Source organism: Ostrea edulis, chromosome 5 (genome assembly GCF_947568905.1).
Source record: "Ostrea edulis chromosome 5, xbOstEdul1.1, whole genome shotgun sequence".
In the NCBI taxonomy this organism is placed as follows: domain Eukaryota; kingdom Metazoa; phylum Mollusca; class Bivalvia; order Ostreida; family Ostreidae; genus Ostrea; species Ostrea edulis.
In genome coordinates this window covers 56,037,940-56,058,767 of record NC_079168.1, presented here as the reverse complement: position 1 = coordinate 56,058,767, position 20,828 = coordinate 56,037,940, and the positions used below count along the sequence as shown (strand labels likewise).

Here is a 20,828-nt window from a genome sequence, read left to right as displayed (position 1 = left end):
GTAGCGCTATTCTAACAATTATCACTATTTTAATAAATAAAATATCATCTTTGAAACAACCATCCCTATTCTAACAACTATCGTTATTGTAATCTCAGTTAATATAACTTCAACGTTACGTTTTCTTTGTCTCTGAATATTTTAGCTGTATAGAAGTAATCTAACGGCAGTATTTTTTATTTCTACCCCCCTCCCCCCATCCCCTTCTAGTCAATGACAGTTGGTCTCTACCCCAATTTTAAAATCTACTTCTTCCGACTTTTGTTTTAAATTCATATCACAGACATCAATTATCCTAGTCCCGTGGGGTTCCGGTTTAGAATAGGTCCTCAGTACCCCTTGCTTATCGTAAGAGGCGACTTAGAAATGGGGCGGTCCTTCGGATGAGACCGCAAAAACCGAGGCAGGTGTGGCACGAGAAAGTTCCCTCACTGATTAAAGGCCGTAGGTGCCGAGCATAGGCCTAAATTTTGCAGCTCATTTCATTAATTCGCTCAAACCATTCACAATGACACGTGAGGTACATAAGTTTGAATTTGTAATTCTATAAACAATATTTCCAAGGGTACAAATATATGAATAATACATGCATATATATGTTCATTAGCACAAAATAGAGGTTGGGGCATAATGCACACAAAGAGATTTGGATATTTAATAAATATACATGTTAGGGAGGACAGCAGACTAACTCCTGATTTTTTTTTAAATAAATAATATTTTTTAATGTTTTAAGTTTTGATGTTGCAGCCCTTCACCGGCAGTGGTGACGTCTCCATATGAGTGAAAGATTCCCGAGAGGGGCGTTAAACAATATTCAATCCATCAATCAATCAATCATCCTGCGTTAGCAAAATCAGCTTGATCAGTGTTTGTTCTGTGAACACGCAAGGGATATCTCAGGGATTTACCGTAATAGGCATAATATCAATACGTCCATCACTGATTCCTGATTCCTAATATGTTGTAATAAGCATCGATAATGAATTGAAAATTGTTGAAAGTGTAAATGATTTGAATTGTATTGCAAATCCTAACAAAATGAAATGCATCGACTGCAAATCCTAACAAAATGAAACACATCGACAATTTCAAACGAAGAAGAAAACACAACATCTCACAGATTTTATTTTGAAATTGGGGGTAGGGGAGGGTTTACCCAGACGTGTCGTTATTCACTTTCTTGGAAATTCATTACCACCCACAGTGACCTGACATCCATTTACAAACACATTCTAAATTATGACTTTGTGCATATCATTACAGGAATAAATGAGTAAATAAACGACGAGTAAAATTTGTTTTTTATCAATTCTGAGAAGCACTCCTTTGCACAAAGTCACTTAAAAATATTTATTGAAACTTTTACATCATAAATAATCTAATAAACAAGATCAAATTCTGACATGACTTATAGTATCAATGTATTAATCTTCCATCAGTCCTTCAATTATTCCTCTGTTTGTTGAATGTGCTTGTTCACATACATTATAAACGCAACTGCGCGATTTAATTCAAATGACATCATCAACTAAATTAATATCAGGCGACAAACAAGGTGAGGCGTGACAAACACATTGTGCGATTAAAAGAGGTAGAGCAGGATGACGTTTGGTATCTATAGTTTCAAAACTTCCTTATTTTTTTTTTGAAGTCATATTACTGATATTCATTTTAAAGTTATGAAATTATAGTTATTCTCTCTTTTTTTTTTTTTAGATTGTATATTCAAGAATGATGACGGAGTGGGACACTGTTTATATGATACTCAGTCCCTCACTTAAAATTCCTCATCACATATTACAGACACCATCGCACTTACTGATAAGGATGATTATAACCTTTAAATTGAGTTTATCAAAAGGTTGTGTATATGTATATACAAAGATATTATCCTATATTATATACATGTAGGAATATTGGTAAACTTATTAAAAACAAAAAGTTCATTTTACATCATGTACTATCCAGGGTTCCTTCATGTACAGTACATACAAAAACTCGAAAGCAAAATGTTTGTGAATTATTAAAAGAGACGTCTTCTTTGAAATATCGAGGAGGAGAATTTAAGTGTGAGTCATTTAAGCGTTTGAAACGACGAAGGTAGAAACACGTGTGTCAATGAAGCTGAATGAATGACTAACAACACGCAGAAAGAGGGAACATTTCCTGTTTCCTTGCGAGGAGGGGGAACATTTCACGAGTAAAAGTGATTTAAACAAGAAAAATAAATTGTGGAAAGATTCTTGCAGATACACTGTACATGTATAAACCTATAAATATCATTTTCATAAAATGTAGACCTGTCAGACATTTGTTTTTCAAATCTTATTTCTACTGCGTACCGAGATTTAGGCGATATTCAGTTTGAAGAAGAAAATCGTAAGATTTATTCTGACATGGCGGGTGTTGTATTCATGATTGAATATCAATGACGGTTAGTCATCATTTTGTTTGGAAGAATACATGTGTGTACCATCATCAGATTTGTATTCATTTATATTTAGTTTAATATTTAATTGCTGATATTCATTTTATATAACTTCTTGACTGTTTAAATACAAGGTGAAAATTCAATTACGAGTAATTCATGATAATAAGAGTACAATCTGGGACCGTGTATAAAAATTAGGATTTTGCATGGGGGGGGGGGGGTGTTTTCGAACGGCAATATAATTTATGTTCCTATTCTTACAGTTTTTCCGATTGTCTTCAAATACATGTTAGAATGAAAAGCCTGGTGTAGTTCATGGTGGTATACATATTCGTTGTGAAACAACCAAACCCAACTCAGTACATCAATAATTCATTAAACGTTTGTAATAATGCCTGCACTTTTCGTACATACTGGATAGACCTGTGGAAATACAATATCTTATAATTCATACCCGCATCGTCATTCAACGTAACAATGCAATGATTTGGCTTTGGTGTACTAGATACTATAACACATGTACATGCAGGATATCAAATAATTTACCTTTACTACACTAGGTGCTTTATGTGTAGATATATAATAGTGTGTGTGTAATGATAGCCATTTCCTCATGAATGCGATGCAGTTGTGAACAATCCGCGTATGGATCTTGATAGATATGTAGTGTTTTAACACAGAGCTAGTAATACATATGTACATGCCACACAGTTTTGCATGTAATCAGTGTTTCTATGAGTATATCAAATTTTATTGAGTATTTCTTGGTTTTGAAATTAAATTCATGTATATTTTGGAATTATACAGAGCTTAAAATTTGATTATGTACACATCCATTCAGTATGCATCGTCATGTGCATGAGAGACAATTTGTTACAGTACTCTGTAGTCAGAAAATTACAGTACATAGTTACAGTACTCTGTAGTCAGAAAATTACAGTACATAGTTACAGTACTCTGTACCCATACATGTTTGAACTTATCAGATGTTCTAGTATCAAACAAAGCTAGAGCCTCTGTAATTGCCCATCTCAGTGTAGAACATGTGTTCTCGTGGAGTAAGATAACATTCGTATTATCAGTTTGTTCCAATGACCCCATATCTTTGAAGGTCATAGTGGTCCACCCTTGCATAAAATCACGCGCATATCATTCTCAATATCTTTACATGCAGTGTTTGATAATGTACGTACACATCATCAGAGTTTCATCAAATTTATTCTATATGACGTATATATATATGGAGAGAGAGAGAGAGAGAGAGAGAGAGAGAGAGAGAGAGAGAGAGAGAGAGAGAGTTTCACTTTTCATGCATGTTTTACTCGACTGGGCAGCAACAGACAGTTTTAGTATTTAGATGTATTTACATCATTTGATAGCAGTATACGATTTGAAAGGTAATGTATTTGGGAGTGGATTAATAGTTTTCAGAAAGGCATTAAAAAGTTAATCACGTGATGACAAATAAATGTAAGGGCACTGTCCCACCCGTTTCTATGACGACCCTTTTCAAGCGATGTCACGTTGGGAGTGATTGTCATGATCATGCTAAGGGTTGGATCTGAGTAATAGAATAGAAATACTGCTTAATAATCACAGATTTCTATGAATAATTTCCAATAACCAATACCGTGTGTTTGTTATATGCTGTCGTGAAGTTTAAAAGTTTGGAACTATGAATCAACGGTGTGTTGGTTACTTTAAATAATTGTAATCAATGATCTCTCGGTGTAATATTTGTGTTGATAGGATTCAATTGATATGTAATGTTTAAATTACCTATGAGTTAATATTGGAACTGTCACTAAAGGTTTTTATGGGTTATTTAATAAAGGACGAACATTTTTTCTACTGATCTCTCCTTCTACAGACCTTAGTCACTTTACACGTGGTAGTCAGCACCCATAAAACAAATCATGATATTGATATAAATCTACTTAGTATTTTAACATTTGATATAGAATTTGTCCCTTTAATTATTGAAAGATTGCAACATTTCAAGTTAATCAGATATGACTGTCCACGATTACTGGTGTTTTAATATTAATACAGCTTCAGTGGTCAGTAATCAAATTCTCTTCTTCATCCCGAGTTTGTGGTCATCAACAAAGAATGCACCCGCACGTGGATGAATCAGCCTCTATGCACTAATGCGATTATCAGGTCATTTATGGCAGATGAGAGATCTTTGTTTTAACAAATATTTCGTTCCAAAAGTTCTCAGTATTGTTTTGCATGAGGAAAGTTTTAAAGATGCATTGAAATACCAATGATAACTTGCCAATATGTATACGATAATCTCTTAACCTGCCCCTGAGATTTAGATTTAGCATTTTTCACCAGTCTTTGTTAACACAATAACGATATAATCTTCGAATACCACACCGGTATTTTCATCCTATTTTTGAGACAATCCGGATTTTAAAGGTCCAACCGCTAATCGATTTAGTGGTTATGATGTCATAACAGACTCAGGCATTCAGGCGTAAGAAATTCTACCCCCTGTGTTAAACCACAAGACAGAAGTCGACTCATTGTGGGGAAAGATCAAGACCCAAAAATGTGGGTAAAGTTATGACAAACTTTAGCCGATGGGAATAATTTTTCCGATGACTCTTGCCTTATAAGGTACTTAAATAAAAAGAAATTACCAAATTTGTTTACCCCTCAACTATAATATTGTCCCAGTAACACTGCCTTAAACATCTACGAAGTGCCAATGTGCCTTTTATTAAGAAAAATATTCCCCATCTCTTCATTCACTCACTCATTATTTATATATACATTATCACGCTTCTATTTATTTTCCCCCTTCTCTTTACCACATGTATTCAGCTGTTTGGAGATCGTTGTCATTACAAGCAGACCCCCCCCCTCTCCCCACAAAAACATTAGTAGATGTTCAATCGAACCAATTCCTTTGAAAGTGATTGATTTTTATACTTCCTTGTAATTGATTCCTTTTTCGTAGATAAAGAACCATGTTAGTCTCGCTTTCTCCAGACTCTCGCTCTCGAGACTTTGCAGCTCGCTCGTGTAAAGTCTCGAAAGCGAGAGTCTGGGGAGAGTGAGACTAGAATCATGTACAATATCGTCTAGATTTAAGCGGATATGAAAAGGAAGGCAATGTTGACTCAACGCCACTCCCAGTCCGGACATGAAACAGTGCGTCTTGTTTTGGTACTGGTGATTTCAAACCGCCATCACACGTGTTTCCGTTAACACTTGTCCAATATCCATCCGTCTTTAAAGAAAATCTTTTGGAGTAAATAAGAAAAAAAAGGTTTTGTTTCAGTTTTCTTTATTCAATTTCTTCACAGAACAGTCTGATCTTCGAATCACGACTCGATAGTCTTTGCCCCAGTGTGTTACTATACTTGACAACAAATATACAGTTACTTATTCCCTTCAATTAACACTACATCAAAATAAAATAATTCAACATAGTCAACTGAAAATCTTTATACACGATGGGGAAAAAAGTTTGTCATGTAAAGGCACTATCATTTAACAAAATTTAATAACAACCTTATTTTTCAATTGGTGCTGTAAATATTCACAACAGCTAGGTAAAGGCATTTTTGAATGGAATGTAAATATATTTCACGTCAGAGTGTTTTCGTGATGAAAAATTAACATCTAATTATAAAAATGAACGTCCTAGTATATGTATATTTAGATTTGGGGCAAACTTAATAAAACTGTATTAACGTCTGTTCGTCAGGAATGATTAAATAATTTAAACGAATATTTACAAATAAACGGCAACATAGAACTTTTTAAGTTGTTTGTCAGTTGTAGATGCATAGGATGAATCAAGGCATTTATGGTGAAAGCATACTAAAAGGAAAGTTGGCCTTCAACTTATAGTATACATTGAGGTAGTTTTGTCATCATTATGATACATACGTCCTAAGTATTTGTGATTATCAGTTATCAATGATTTCCCTTTCTTTTCTATCGAGTTAATTTTCGTAGCATTTTCGCAATGGAAAAAATTGTCGTGTTCACTCGAGTTTTGATTTCAATTTTGAATGTTTTTCATGTCCAGCATATTTCAGACGTGGTTAAAAATATTCTTGCCAAAGAGTAAGAATAATTTCCTTCTAATGAACTTTTGTTCCCTTTAGCATTGTATATTTAAATAACAGATGGCTTCATCCAACTAGCTTAGGTATACGGCGAGAGATTAACCCTTCGCTTTGCATTCTACGGATTCGCCGTGCATGAATCACACGCTCAACGTTATATGAAAAGAAAATCCTAGTGACTAAATACATACAAAATAACATTTTAAAAACACAATAAATGACTAGAGACAACGAGAGAAACATTGGACAAACATTTCGTTTTCTCAGATTTTAGTTCTGATTACGGATTTCTTTATATAGCTCTCATGATTAGGACACATTCACTCTCATTAAAGACGATGGAATGTTTCTTGTTTCAACTTCGAGTATTGTCTTGTGTTTGGCCCATACTTATTGCACAAATGAAAGTACTTGGTCAGCATATCATATCCAAAGATAGTCTCCTGTTCTCTTCCGAGCGACTCTTGTTTCTAAGAAAACGGATGATGTTTCCGGATGTGGAAAAATTACGTCACGCGCTATTTTCCTCCGGAACAATGTTAGGTATCACACTGCGCTCACAGACTCCGCTGTTTAAGGCTTGTTCATACTCCATCAACTGACCCATAAAGTTAAAATTGGGAGAAATTATGCTCCTTTTTCCTTTCACCAACCGATAAATGTCCATCATGGACAGTTTTGAATGTTTGAGAAGGTACGCGATGGTGATGGTTGCAGACCGTGAAACGCCTGCATGACAATGGACTAGAATATTAGCACCATTTTGTCTTGCCTCATCTAAAAAGTTAAAAGAAAACAATGGTTAATTCTTATCCAATGATAATACATCGATTTTTCCCCGGGAAATAGTATTTACAGTGTATGCATAAAGTGTTATCCATAATATGATATTGGATATGACTCATAATTTTGCTCTGCGGGGTATTACATGTACAGCTGTTATTGATTCGATATAACTAAAGCAACAGGTTTGTTTGAGATCAACTTTTAAAGAGTTGCCGAAGGTCACAAGAATTCGCGCGAAAGATAGTTCGCCATTAGTAAAGTTCATGAACTTCTCTCTTTTTTTTAAATCTGTTTTTTTTTTTTTCTGTGCCCCATTCATTAACATTTCTTTTATCATAAATTGCTTCGAACGAAGCGAAAATCCATTAAGATTTTTGGGGTGACTCATGCCATCTCTAATATTGGGGACTACGTTTACCGCGACCGCCCAAAATTTCAAGCCATCTGTCGGGCACAAGGGGACAACGCTTCCCCTCTCCCGTGGTGACTCGATTTACACCGCCTCAATAGCGCCTAATTACGCTGACAACCTGCCACATATTGCAAAGTGACTCATCTCCAAATCAAGGTGCGCGATAGGCCGACAGTATCGAACTATCGATAATAATACCTTAGCCAGGTGATAATCTGACAAAGCTCTTCTTCATTAGCATGTGACGTTTGATTTTTGTTTTCTTTGTATGCTAATGATATTCTCCCAATTTTATAAAAATTGGCGAAACTTTTCGGCATTGTTAGACAAATAACGCCGGTAATTTATTAATGATATTGAAAATGTAGAAGGTAACGGACGTGAAAAATAAGAAACTACGGTGCGATTTACCAACTTATGACACAAAGGGTCTCGGGATTGAGCGTCAGATATGAGTCATTTCAAACATAATTAATAGTTCGATCTATTTAAAAATACAAATTCAGATGTTTTGTCACACCTCTGCAGTTCTGAATAAACTCATCTTAACCCGTAGGCATACTCAATTCGGATCCGACAAGTTTGTACCCATTTAATTTTTTGAAATATAAATTTGTTAATACGTACCAATAAATGCAACAGATTCTTCAAAATATTGCTTCAGATTTTGGCATCCACTGTCGGAAGCAGGTATTCTTTTATAATGGATTCCCTGATTTTCAAAGTACTTGGGTATATGAGAAGTAGTATTGAGAACATAAGTGATATTCAAATCCTGTAATCGCTGTAGATTGGCTGCATCTCTTTCATTGCCTGGATACGAAAAAAAAATGTATTAAAACAAGTTTATTCTATATCTATATTTGCAGAGAACATGAAACATGACACGTTTGATGCAAGTTGCAGGATCACCGTGTATCTTACCGAGGTAGAGGAAAGGGAGAATTTGAGAGGCGGTAGCGGTCTCTATCTGAGGCTCAATGATGGGCGTGGTGGGACTGTACAGGGGTCGGGCTTCCTGAGATTTTACACTACTATCACAAAGGTCCACGTGTTCGTTCCTGAATTCTTCAATTCCTCCTGCAGGAAAAAAAATCAATTCATTAAAATTAAATTTATTACTATATATTATATCATGATTATGTACGTGTACCATCTTTACGTTTCTTGACATTAATAAAGTCTTAAAGCCCCCATCCAAGCAACCGGAGGCCCCGGGGTATTCATAGAAGTTTAATGGTGATTATAACGTGTGAAGTTCTATGCGCCTACATTCCTGTGGTTGCGGAAAAAAAGGTGTTTGAAAAGATAGCAGCTCACTGCGAACATCTTGCCATTTTGTGAACTCCCAACGTTGAATTTTACAGCTGATTGAGGCATTAATTACATCAGTTTCATTTAGGGTTTGCATTTCTATGCTTGATCAATTTTAGTGGGTTTTGTCGCCTTTCTGATTAGGAGCTTATAACGTCATGAGTCATCATTTACACTAAAGGACAACTCGAGACCATATGCTTGGAAGAAAGATAAATTAATTCCTATCATAAGCAGGCACGTTTTTATCTTTACGTAATAAATCGTTATCGCGTCTCCAACATACGCATAAAGTCAACAGTGGCGCTGCAAGTTTACTTTCGATATTTCGATGAAAATCACCCCTTAACTACTATGTTTATTTCTAGCTATATAGTGAAGAGCAAACACTTGAAGGTATTTTATTGTACGTACATCAAACAGAGCTAAATATCGACCAGAACGTATGTATATGTATGTACACACGATCAATTCTCTCCAACATGAGTCATCTTCCACACACATAGCCAGAGGTTCAAAGCAAGCACTAAAACGCATAGCGGAATTAGGGTCTTATCTGAAATGGGTCAAACTTTGTTGTAATGTTATGTAAGAAAATAATCTCGTGGGTATTAAACTATAGTTTATCTTGATCGTTAATTCTTTATGGATCAATTAAACACTGCTGTCACTCTACTGGTGTTATGGGTGACTCATCGTCGTAGATTTTCCCGCAGCCCCTCTTGGATTACATGTACCAACTCCTTTGTTTACCAAATTATTTCAAAGAACATTAAATAATTCGTGATGTTCTTTTTAATGATACACCAAGATCTTGCCATTCCGTATTGGGTTATTTCCCATTTTTTTCAAACCACATGACCAGACTAATTCAAAATGTTTAAAAGGTCTTTTTAATATATAGATAAAACGATATCTTCGCGTTGGTCGTTTCAAATGACTAAGTTTTGAGTCATTCAATCACAGCTTTCATACCAACTCGCATTCCAATCTTTGTTTGAAGTTTTTTAAATTTCACATGGGTCCCCTTTTTGTCAAGGCTAAGCCGCGTGGATGACTAAAGAAGTAGCTATTGTGGATAAGGGTTGTGAGTCACTAGCCCTGAATGTTATGTCCATGGCGCTATATTCACACGACACAGTTTTATTGTAAAATGTCCTGTAAACAGAAGACAAACCGGTATACTGTTTCCTGTTGAATCGGAACACTTTTTTGTTGATAAAATTTAGAAGGAAGTTTTACCGTCATTTTATCAAAACTTAAAATGTTTTTAAACATTACTCATTGTCGTTTAACTTAACCCCGTCTCTACTTTAATAGCGTTTCGTGTGATTCATTTCCCCCAGTGAAAACCGAAGAAATCTCCTAAGAGGTTTAAAAATATATTGAAAGGAATGCTCAGATTTGACGTTAATCTCGTTAGGTGTGTACATGAATGTTATGAAATTTGTGTAATTATTTGAAATTTGATCAAAGTTACGATAGATTTTTGCAGAAATGACACAAACCTTTGAGGATATAAGCATCCTTGCCCTCTCGTAGTAGCGACGATAAGACCATATACATTGAAGAATCTTGACAGAGAGACTGGGCATCCTTCGTGTGGTCATCATAAATCACTATCTCCTTTGAACTCCTTTTCTTGAACATGTCTTTTCCCTCCTTAGAGGACACAAGGTCCACAATACTGGCTTTTCCTTGCTGTAGTCGCCTTCTGTTAAACCTGTCAGAACAATTCACATTGATAGCACCTTGGATATGAGCAATGTTGTAAGACACAAATGGTCGACAATCTAGGACAAGCACGGTGCGAGATTTGTGCATCCTGGATGCGAGTTCCTGAGTTTGCATGGTCCTTGCTGAAAAGACAGCATTCACATTACTATTGGTAGAACTAAGTTTGCTTAAAGCACTAAAGGAGATATTCATGGACTCTAGTTTGCATCTCTTTGGAACACAAGTATAGTCATCTGTCCCGAAGTCCAACCTCAGTCCCAGCCGACGCCGGCACGGTAGAATATCCGTGGTCAAAGTTGAGGGGGGTAGCAAATCTACCGCTCCTCCCGATTCTGGCATCACCGGTGGCAATTCCACAATCATTGAAGTCTCGGTAACAGAGTAAAGGTGGATTAAAGTAAATCCAAAATTTCACACTTTTTTTTTTTTCAAATAAATACCTAATGAAGTCTACGATCCATTAGTTAAGAGCAAAGTCACACAACAGGTTGTTGTATGTAAATAGTAATTTTCCACTCTAACAAGTGATGTTTCCCTTATCGCGTATACGCTTGTAATGATTCTCGCGATGTAAACACAGCGGAGTATTTATACATGGCTACGTCACATGAGCCAAGGTGATTCATGAAAAGCCATTCGGAACACATCTGGTATTTCAGTTTTAACTGAATGGTGTGCACTTGGAAAGTTTTCTACACAGTTATAGAGAACCATACTTCATAATTAATGTTTTTAAGGATATTTGATCCAATCTGTAACGAATTTTCGTAATCCTTGAAGTCAATTGCCATACTTTACAACTGATGCGTAGTATTTCAAATGTTTGATAAGCAAATATTGATAATCATTCAGGAATGTGCACAGATTTTGAAATACTTTGAGGAAAAAGGAATCATGGGGACTTGAACATAAATTACATGTATATGTTTTCAACAGTATTAATCTGTCTGATGTTTTCAAGGACAAGATATACAGCATGCAGTAATTCTTCAATCGGAGAGAACGAAATTCTGACTTTTCCCTTAAATGGCTGTTTAAACAAAATACCCACTAAACTCTCAATATTCATTTTCTTCAAGAACTTCGCAATTCAGTAACGGAGAAAACGACGTTGAAGCATGGACAATACGTCCATGTATATGCCATTTATACGCCCTGTTTTAACGTTTCAATTATAAAGATTTGAAGTTTAGAAAATTTGAGTGGTTATGTTCTAAGCGATGAGTTGACTCGTGTGATTCAGCGACTTCACGTGGATTGTACATACAGTTCAAATTTGCAATTCAAATCGATTAATCTTCTCTCTCTCCTAAACTTGTGACTTAAATAGTTTATATCACGTAAATTACAATTGGGCAATGCAACGACGATGCTTCTGATATATACATGTATATATATATTTTAAAGTAATAGGTGACATTCACATTTCCAAGTTTAGAGTTAATAAACTGATACATAAATCAATTGGATTGTGAATAATTTACAAATACCATGTCTGTAGATGATGCATGTTGATTCAAACTTTGATTGACATATGGTGAGTTTTATTTGATCATTTAAGTTACTAATACACATTGCGATTTATATTCATCTGCGGACATTTATAGTGTGTGAGTAATTATTAATTAAACCCCGTTTATTTTTTAATAAAACGGTTATGAATAACGATACATATAAGTTGGCTGCTTTTAATAAACGCAACAGAGAACAATTCGCACATATGACCTTCGTCAGGGACAATGTAGACCAAGGAGTATGAAGAAAGAGTTATAACCTCGGACAATTTTTTTTGGGGGGGGGATTAGAATTAAAGATGCAAACATTATTATACTGAAAAGGTATAAGCGTTAGTAATTAAAATGCTGTGTCGACCCTGTAATTAAACGTAAAATTTCCCCGAGATATGGTAAATCGACTTCGTGATAATTAAAATATCTCGTCACAAAGAAATATTGAAACTAGAATTCTCATGCACACGTGATAAGAAAACTTTTTATTTCTGTCATAAAAAACAAACAAAAGAATTATTGCATATTACGAAATATTTAAAATCACTTGAAGACTGAAATAAAATTGATGCGTCAAGCATGGTATATATATTTTTTTCACCTTTCAGAAAATATCAGCATGCATATGCTTGCATGTTGATGCACGAGGTTTCCATCTGTAACACATCCCGAGGCTACGAAATGTCTAAAACAATTAATTCAGCACATTGTTCTATATTTAGCAGCGTTTCCATCAAAATTCTGTCAAAAAATTACCTCATCGATTCTTGGTTTTCTTCGACAAAACGAGAAGGAATAATTAATTTGTTATGACATCATGTGTTCCCGCCAGTCGATCACCACAATAATTGATGCATTATTTTGGAGTAAAACTGCACATTGTGATGTCATAATATGACAAAGCGAGTTAGGCTGAAAACCCACTTGTTTCATATACAAGAGAATAAGCCCCACTTTTGTGTCCCCGAAAAGTGATCTAATAGAAACTTCCTCTTTTTCCTTTTTGGTATTTGATGAAACTAACACACATCAATATAACTACAAGTATTCATTTAATAATACTCGAGACGATGTCTATCTTCTCAATCCCATCTCCATGCTGAGAAGAACTTTACAGTCGTCCTCTTTTTTGCTCACTCACATGTAATTTTTTAAAAAAAAAAAATGATAAAAACAGATTATGTTAATGCATGTACTATCGATTCAAAATAGTCTCCCCTATATTACATGTGCATATTCGGTATATGAATCGTACAAACTTTGAACGCAAATATTGCTATCATAAGTTAGTGGTACACTGTAATTACCTATCGTAAGCAAGTCAGAAACGTATGTACACTTTTCTACAAAACGCGTATTATATTAAGTTATTTTACAGTCATATTAAAGTTAAGATTGCGATAACGCGCGGACTATCAGTTTGAATACCGATTTTGAGTACATTCGAACGCTGGAGTTATTTAAACATGCATATACCGGTTATAATTTATTTTCCAAAGATGATTTGTAGAAAATAAAACTCATAAGCTATATATTAAAAAGATAGTTTTCTGTTTAAAAAAAAATTTAAAATAAATTTTAAAAAAACGAGAGAAAAAAATCAGTTAAATTCAGGAACTGAATACCAGTTGACTGGTAGATCGGTAACTTGTGAATTTACTGTACCAAACCGCGCGAGGTCAAGTGGTCAGAAAAGTTGATCGAGTCTAATGAAATTCCACATCGTTGCGCCTTTTTAATTCAATTTTCTAATAAGTGGTAAATGTTTATTAAATGAGTATCTTTAAAACAACTAAATTCTCAAAACGAAGAACACAAACTTTCCCAGGTGTGTTAATCGACCATGTCAGTCGGAGAAACTATAAAGTACACATTATTCATGTAGAAGAAGTACATGTATTTTCAAGACAGGGAAATGACAAGCAATAGAAATAACATTGTTGACAGGCGAAAAAAAATGTGTTGTCATCGATGAATCCAATTGTCGTTGCTCATTAATAATTAAGATAGCGTTAATCATGTTCAGGGCATGGTTTTGTCATTGCTACGTAATGGTCTTTGACCAGTCATGGCCAGAACGTTGCGGTTCAGTGAGTATATAAATAAACACCCAAACACTTATTGTATTCATCTTTATTTGTCATATACAGCTGTACGTCTGAGCAAAGTGTAAACACTATTCATGAATTTCCCACATTTCTTGAAATGTACTCTGACCGTTTAATATAGATGAATCATTTTTATGCGGATTCCCTATCAAAAGTACAGTTTAGCCCTTTCACTCGTATTCACTGGATACCTCTTCTTCAGGAAAGACTAGGCCTGTGATTCATGCTCATGTCTATAGAGAACGTATTCGTTGAATGTGCGTGGGGCGAGCGCTGTAGTGTCTGTCTTTCCAAAATGTGTTCACCTTACTTTGCTTAGACCACCCGTACAATTCATAACACTATCTTTCAATTGGTATCATTGATTTACAAACTTTAATATTCTTTAAACTTAAGAATCATGAAATGAATGTCTAAAAGTATGCACTCAACGAAAATTCTAGTCGGTCATCCCGTTGTTTTTAGTATTACACAATGAAATTTCTAGTCGGTCGTCCCGTTGTTTTTAGTATTACACAATGAAATTTCTAGTCGGTCATCCCGTTGTTTTTAGTATTACACAATGAAATTTTTGAAGAGAATTAAGTGTGGGCTATCACTTGGTTCTTCCTAAAAATGACTATGGAAAATTACATCCGACCTGAATGATCTCAAGACAACCACAATGAAGCATCACACATTAATTATAATAAAATATCATATGCATGTTCTTAATATGACCAGTAATGATTTGCTGAATTTGTTCCAAAGACATACCATACCCTAAGGGTTGACCTACTAAAATGTGCGAATGCCTATGGTCACTGGTCAGAGATCTGTAGGGGATGAAAGAACTGGAGGTGTTTGAATGTTGTCATCTGGCACCTCCGTTCCGTAGGTTACACTCACTATCTTCAAATCGTAACAATATAAACGATTGGTATCTTTTGTGATATTGTTCTTTATATTGAAATGTTTTTAAAGATGACCGAGTACCTTACAGTTGCCTCTGCATCGCGCAAGAAACAGAGCCAGGGGTATCTCGGATTAAACTGTAGTGTAAAGTCCTCTTAGAAATATGACATAAGGGTACTGAATGACAAGTTAGAACATTGGTGTACAATGTATATTACATGAAACTGATACAGTCTGTGATACTCTCTCCGAAATGTCACAACTTATTTTATAAATACATATACCGGTACTGTAGATATTGTTTTTAAAAAGAAGCACATATTTATCATTCTAAGGCCTGATATTAATCAAAGAGGTCTATGGATGACAGACCAAAATGAACTCAAACTGAGCTTACCTTTATAAGCATGTGCACTTGACATGGTACTCATAGTCTTGAAGTGCATGAATGACCACACCAAAAAATGAGACAATTTGCTCATAAAACAATTCGGTCGATCTTTATATCGGGTTTTTAAAAAGTTTTTAAAAGTCTAAATGTGCACTTGAACTATATACAAGTAACTTGTTTTCTTGTAGCTTTGATTAGTAATAAAACGATTTAGAGTTAATCAAAATGTCTTTCAAACCAAAAATAGCTTTGTAATCCATTTCCATCTTTTAATCTGAGATAATCTTGTTAATCTTTTGTTCTTTAAAAACAACGTTTAAAAATAGAAGAGATATCCTTTAAATAGTAACTATCGTGTAATGTAAGATTTTAAAATACGTTATCTGATGGTCGATATGTCCGAAACAATTTAATATAATGATACATGTTATATTATTTAAAAGTCGATTGATAGGCTGTTTAGGGGTCAGTAACGAGAGAAGGATAAACAATGTGCTTATTAAGCTGATGCAGTATATATATAGAAGTATTTCGAACACGTCTGTATTACAGTCCTACTAAATCGGCATTGGTTTCATTGGAATTGACTACCTGGATACACGTGTACATGGATTTTGTTAACGTTGCAATGATTACAATTCTAGAGTCGCATGTCCACCCTTGTAAAATATAACAAGTATTGTTTACAATTTTTCTTAACGGGAGCAAGTCCCTGTGGTTTGAGGTGAAAACTGTTCGTACGAATTTAATTGTTTATAACAAAGGAGCCCAAATCTAAATAGTCCCGCTCTTGTCATAACAGTTTGGGCTTGAAGAGGTCCATCGCTGATAAAACAACATATTAGAGTAAACTGTCATATTGTAAATTTTTAATTTACAGGGGGCCCCATGTAGCTAATTAAATTTCTGGTTCAAGCTTTGTAATGCGTAATATGCTAAAAATAAACTGTCCAATGAAATGGCTCTTTTCAAAAAAAAATTCGGACTGAGCACAAAGATGGCTGATCTGAATTGTCTAGAGAAAGAAAACGGCGGTATTTGTTTAAGTTCATATCATTATTGCATATGCGACAAGAAGTTGAAAAAATTGAAGAACTTGCCATATTTTGTTCACAGCCATCATTGTTTACGTCTACCACGTGTTTAGAATGAGAACCGCATTTTGATTGGTTCCAGTGTACGACTTGGACCCAATGAAATGCGGATTCATGAGCCCGAAATCTAAATAGCTACATTCGTCAAGGGTTTGTGTGAAGGGTAAGTAATCACAAAACCTCGACTTGTGATGATGCGGGGGCCCAAGCGGTAAAGTCTCCTGAAAATACTGAGGTCTGACAAAATAAAACGTACATGTATACATTTTAGTATTTTGGACATATCGGCCCACAGGTCTTATCGGTCACCTGAGTAGTGAGTACTAGTTAAAACTATCACTAGTCCCAAAGACCAAAAATCTAGAAAAAATTCCTGTTCTGAATATCTAAGGTAAATTCTAATATTCAGCGACTGTCGCAATAAGATGTCTCCTTAAAACTCCAATACCCTCAAAAGTGCACGTACTGATGAAAATATAATATATGCATTATCAGTAAACAATATCACTAATTTGAACCCACCCTTAAGTAAAAACCCTGGGGTTGCAAAATTCACCATCTTTTGTGCATCCTTTTCCTAAATATGCATACTGTATTAAAGAAGTCCTTCAAATGATAAAGACAATAATCACTATGATAATATTGGCTCAACCCTGAAACCAAACCCTTTCCCCTAGGATCATGTAATTTACAATTTCGGTAAAGGACTGCCTACTCCTTCTAAATATCCATTTAGTTTCAATTTAGTATCAATAACATTAAAGCAGATATCATTTACATGTTTTGCACATACATGTATACACTATATATACCAAGTTTGGCCTCACCCTGGAGTCAGAACCTCTACCATCATGAAATTTACAATTTTGGTAGAAACCTTCGCTATACTACATCGCTATGCATTTAGTTTTTCTTAAAGATATGTAGTTGTAGAGAAGAAGAGTTTTGAAAATTGGTCAATTTTTTGGCAGTATTTGCTCCGTCCTTAAGGCCCCAGGGGTGCAATTTATGTCCTGCTTGGCCCAAAGATGCTTCATATCAAATTTGAAAGTAATTGAAAAAGTAGTTATCAAGAAGTCAAAACAGTTCTATTTTCCCCACATTTAATAACTGACAATTTTGGCCCGACTCTGATTGCTAAAATCACTACCCCTGGGATCCTCATTAATTTTGGAAAAGGAGTACCTGTTCTTTCTAAATATCAATTAGAGTTTCTTTGGTAGAGGCCTTCCTGCTCTACATCACGATGCATTTGGTTTTTCTTACACATGTGTGGTTGTAGATAAGGAGATTTTTGAAAATTGGGCAATTTTTGGCAGTTTTTGATCCATCCTAAGGCCCCAGGGGTGCACGAGTCCTGAAAATTACAACTTATGTCCACCTTGTCCCAAATATGCTTCATACCAAATTTGAAAAGAATTGGGATGGTAGTTATCAAGAAGAAGTTAAAAATGTGTTAACGCACGACGGACGACGACGGACGAATTGCAATAGGTCACCGAGTTTACTTAGGTGACCTAAAATGGATCATACCGGTATTTTAAAAATGGATTATACCGGTATTTAAAAATGGATTATACCGGTATTTGAGGGGGGGATTGCAATGTTTACTATATATACTGTAGTAAATCAAAGTTTTCTTATATACATGTACCTACATGTAACTACATGTATAGTATCAAGGTTTTTACTGTAGTTGACTATGCTATCAAAATGTTTACTGTACATAGTAAATCAAGGTATCCAAGTTCTTGTAATATACACTGTAACATCAAAGTTTTCAAAAGATGACTTAATCTGTTGAAGTATTTACGCGAGCAAAATAAATCATCTAAAATGGTGGTATGCCTCCATTCAACGAAAACTCATATATTCATTCCTTAAATACCATTGTTTATGTACAAACCAGAGATGGATCTAGAAATGTTTCAATTAGGAGTGGGGGTGCGACCCAAGATGGTAATTTTCTGTCCATATACATGTATATTAGGGGTGCAGACCCCAAATGGCACAAAATGACCATTTTCGTTTAAAATGTTCAACCCGGGAGAGGGGGGGGGGGTGGTGGTAGTTGAAAACCCCGTAATCCCCTTACAGATCTATCCACGTAGCGGCCATTGAAGTATTTACTATTTACTACTTACCTGTATGTTTGATACATAAACTTTTGTCAAATTGTTATTTAAAATACAACTAAAATAGTTGTATGCTAAATATTCATTTTAAAATCTTCCGTTTTTAAAGAATTATTTAGCCCAAGTTTGAAGCTTCAAAACAGTGTATATTTCACCTGTAGGTTTCCATGCTTTATAAATAGACATAGGTAAACAAAAACTTGCACGTACCTAAGGTCAAGGCCGCGTCTCGAGAAAATTTGTCATCGATTTAGCATAAAAGTTTGTAAACAAACCATGACGCACGGGGACTGGATTTTTCGTTTTGTTTTACTAGTTTAGGCAAATTAATGTGATGTAATTTGTTTACGTCTTGTGCATTTCAGATCTGCTTACTCTGGACTTTTATAGTCTGCATGATGACAATGCTACTTAAATTTGCAGAGCGTTAGATAAATCTAAAGGCTTGATTTCGGTATCTACTAAGTTAGTTATCTAGGAATGAAAATATACATTGTTGGTGTTGGTTGTAATCCCTAAACACTAAATTTGTATAGTATTAATACTAGTAATCTCACAACAACAAAGATGTAATCCGAAATTATCATCAGCTCAAAATCATCTCAAAAGGTTTACATCATGTGATATCATTTTCAAAACAGTTTGTGAATATCTGACCTTGTAACACATTGTCAGAGGATTACTAAATAGCAAACTACATGCTATTCTGCTGTTTGAGTTTGCTGACCAAAGGTTTAATTTGAATGGTTGATATTTAGTAAATCTATGTTACTTCTATGTTTTGTATGCTTTACATACCTCTGCTTCAAGGTCAATCATAGAAGGACGAGTCTCTATGATAAGCAACATTATTTTTATTTTGTATACCGATGCGTTACATGGATAAAGCTTTTGTTTAGACCTGTCAATCAAGAGACGTAGACCAAATCGCATGTAATATACAATACGATTTCTAAAGGTAAAAGGCATGGGTATCTTATTCAATCACCCCTGTAAGTACTTCCATACATAATAATGTTTTCAAGGCAGAATGAATTTACGAATCAGAAATACAAAATGTGTATGAATCGGCGTACACATGTACCAGAATATGCAATTTGACGTACCAGAACATGCGCAGAACCAGAACATGCAACCGCTGTACCGGAACATACAACAACGAAAACAACAACATCTCTTTTTGACTCGGACTTTAACTCATTATAGTATTACTTGGATATTACAATTTTTTAAAAATAAATGTATAAGGAAACAAATATTGACCTTGATAAATGACACGGAAGTAAAAACAAACGGGAAGTTAGAACAGTTTGGAAATATTAGCATATAACCAGGATGGAAAACCAACCTTCCGCCTTCAGAAATTCCATATTGCAGTATGACATATCTGTGTATCAACAGAGAGAAGAGTTTGTGTCAAGTGTGAGAAGTATAAAAATAGAACATGTATCAAACAAGATCTACCTTTTACTCTCATGGAGCTATCACCTACTGTTTTCTTACGTATAATAAGATATATCTTCCCTTGAGACCCCTCATTTATAATCATTTGTCATTTCGGAAGAAGTTTACAATGTATCCATAAATGTATGAAACTTAACTACTGGGGTGCAGGGTGCTCCATGAATTTTAGCAGTGTTAGGTATCTCGAAAATAGATTTTCAATATCAATGTGAGATTTCATTACAAGAAGCTTTAACATTTCATGAACCTCTTTGTGTTTCTTTTTTTTTTTTTAATCTTTTAACTATACTTTTACCGATCATTGCGAAATTTAAGATATATATATATATATATATATATATATATATATATATATATATCTCCAAATTGTGTTTTTAAAAAATCACAGTGTTCGGTATAAAATATTAAAAGAAATAGAATAAACAGTACACAAAGTTAAATTATTAACTTTGTGTACTGT

The 20,828-nt window shown here is 34.8% G+C and overlaps 1 protein-coding gene across 1 annotated transcript; it reads right to left on the bottom strand.

Moving 5' to 3' along the window:
- Nucleotides 1-5,718: 5,718 nt before the first annotated feature.
- Nucleotides 5,719-20,602, bottom strand: LOC125651007 (dual specificity protein phosphatase 10-like). The gene is made up of 4 exons (XM_048879608.2): nucleotides 10,546-20,602; nucleotides 8,648-8,803; nucleotides 8,351-8,536; nucleotides 5,719-7,302 (listed from the first exon to the last, which is right to left on the bottom strand). The coding sequence occupies exons 1-4, from the start codon at nucleotides 11,135-11,137 to the stop codon at nucleotides 7,037-7,039; spliced, it is 1,200 nt and encodes a 399-aa protein (XP_048735565.1). The 5' UTR covers nucleotides 11,138-20,602; the 3' UTR covers nucleotides 5,719-7,036.
- Nucleotides 20,603-20,828: the final 226 nt, after the last annotated feature.

What these genes read in the sequence shown, in the direction of transcription:
- LOC125651007 (XM_048879608.2), bottom strand. Translation starts at nt 11,137, where the DNA reads ATGATTGTGGAATTGCCACCGGTGATGCCAGAATCGGGAGGAGCGGTA. An exon ending in GGATGCTTATATCCTCAAAG is followed by an intron (nt 8,804 to 10,545) that starts GTTTGTGTCATT and finishes TTTTTCCTGCAG; the next exon opens with GAGGAATTGAAGAATTCAGG. An exon ending in TCTCCCTTTCCTCTACCTCG is followed by an intron (nt 8,537 to 8,647) that starts GTAAGATACACG and finishes TTTCGTATCCAG; the next exon opens with GCAATGAAAGAGATGCAGCC.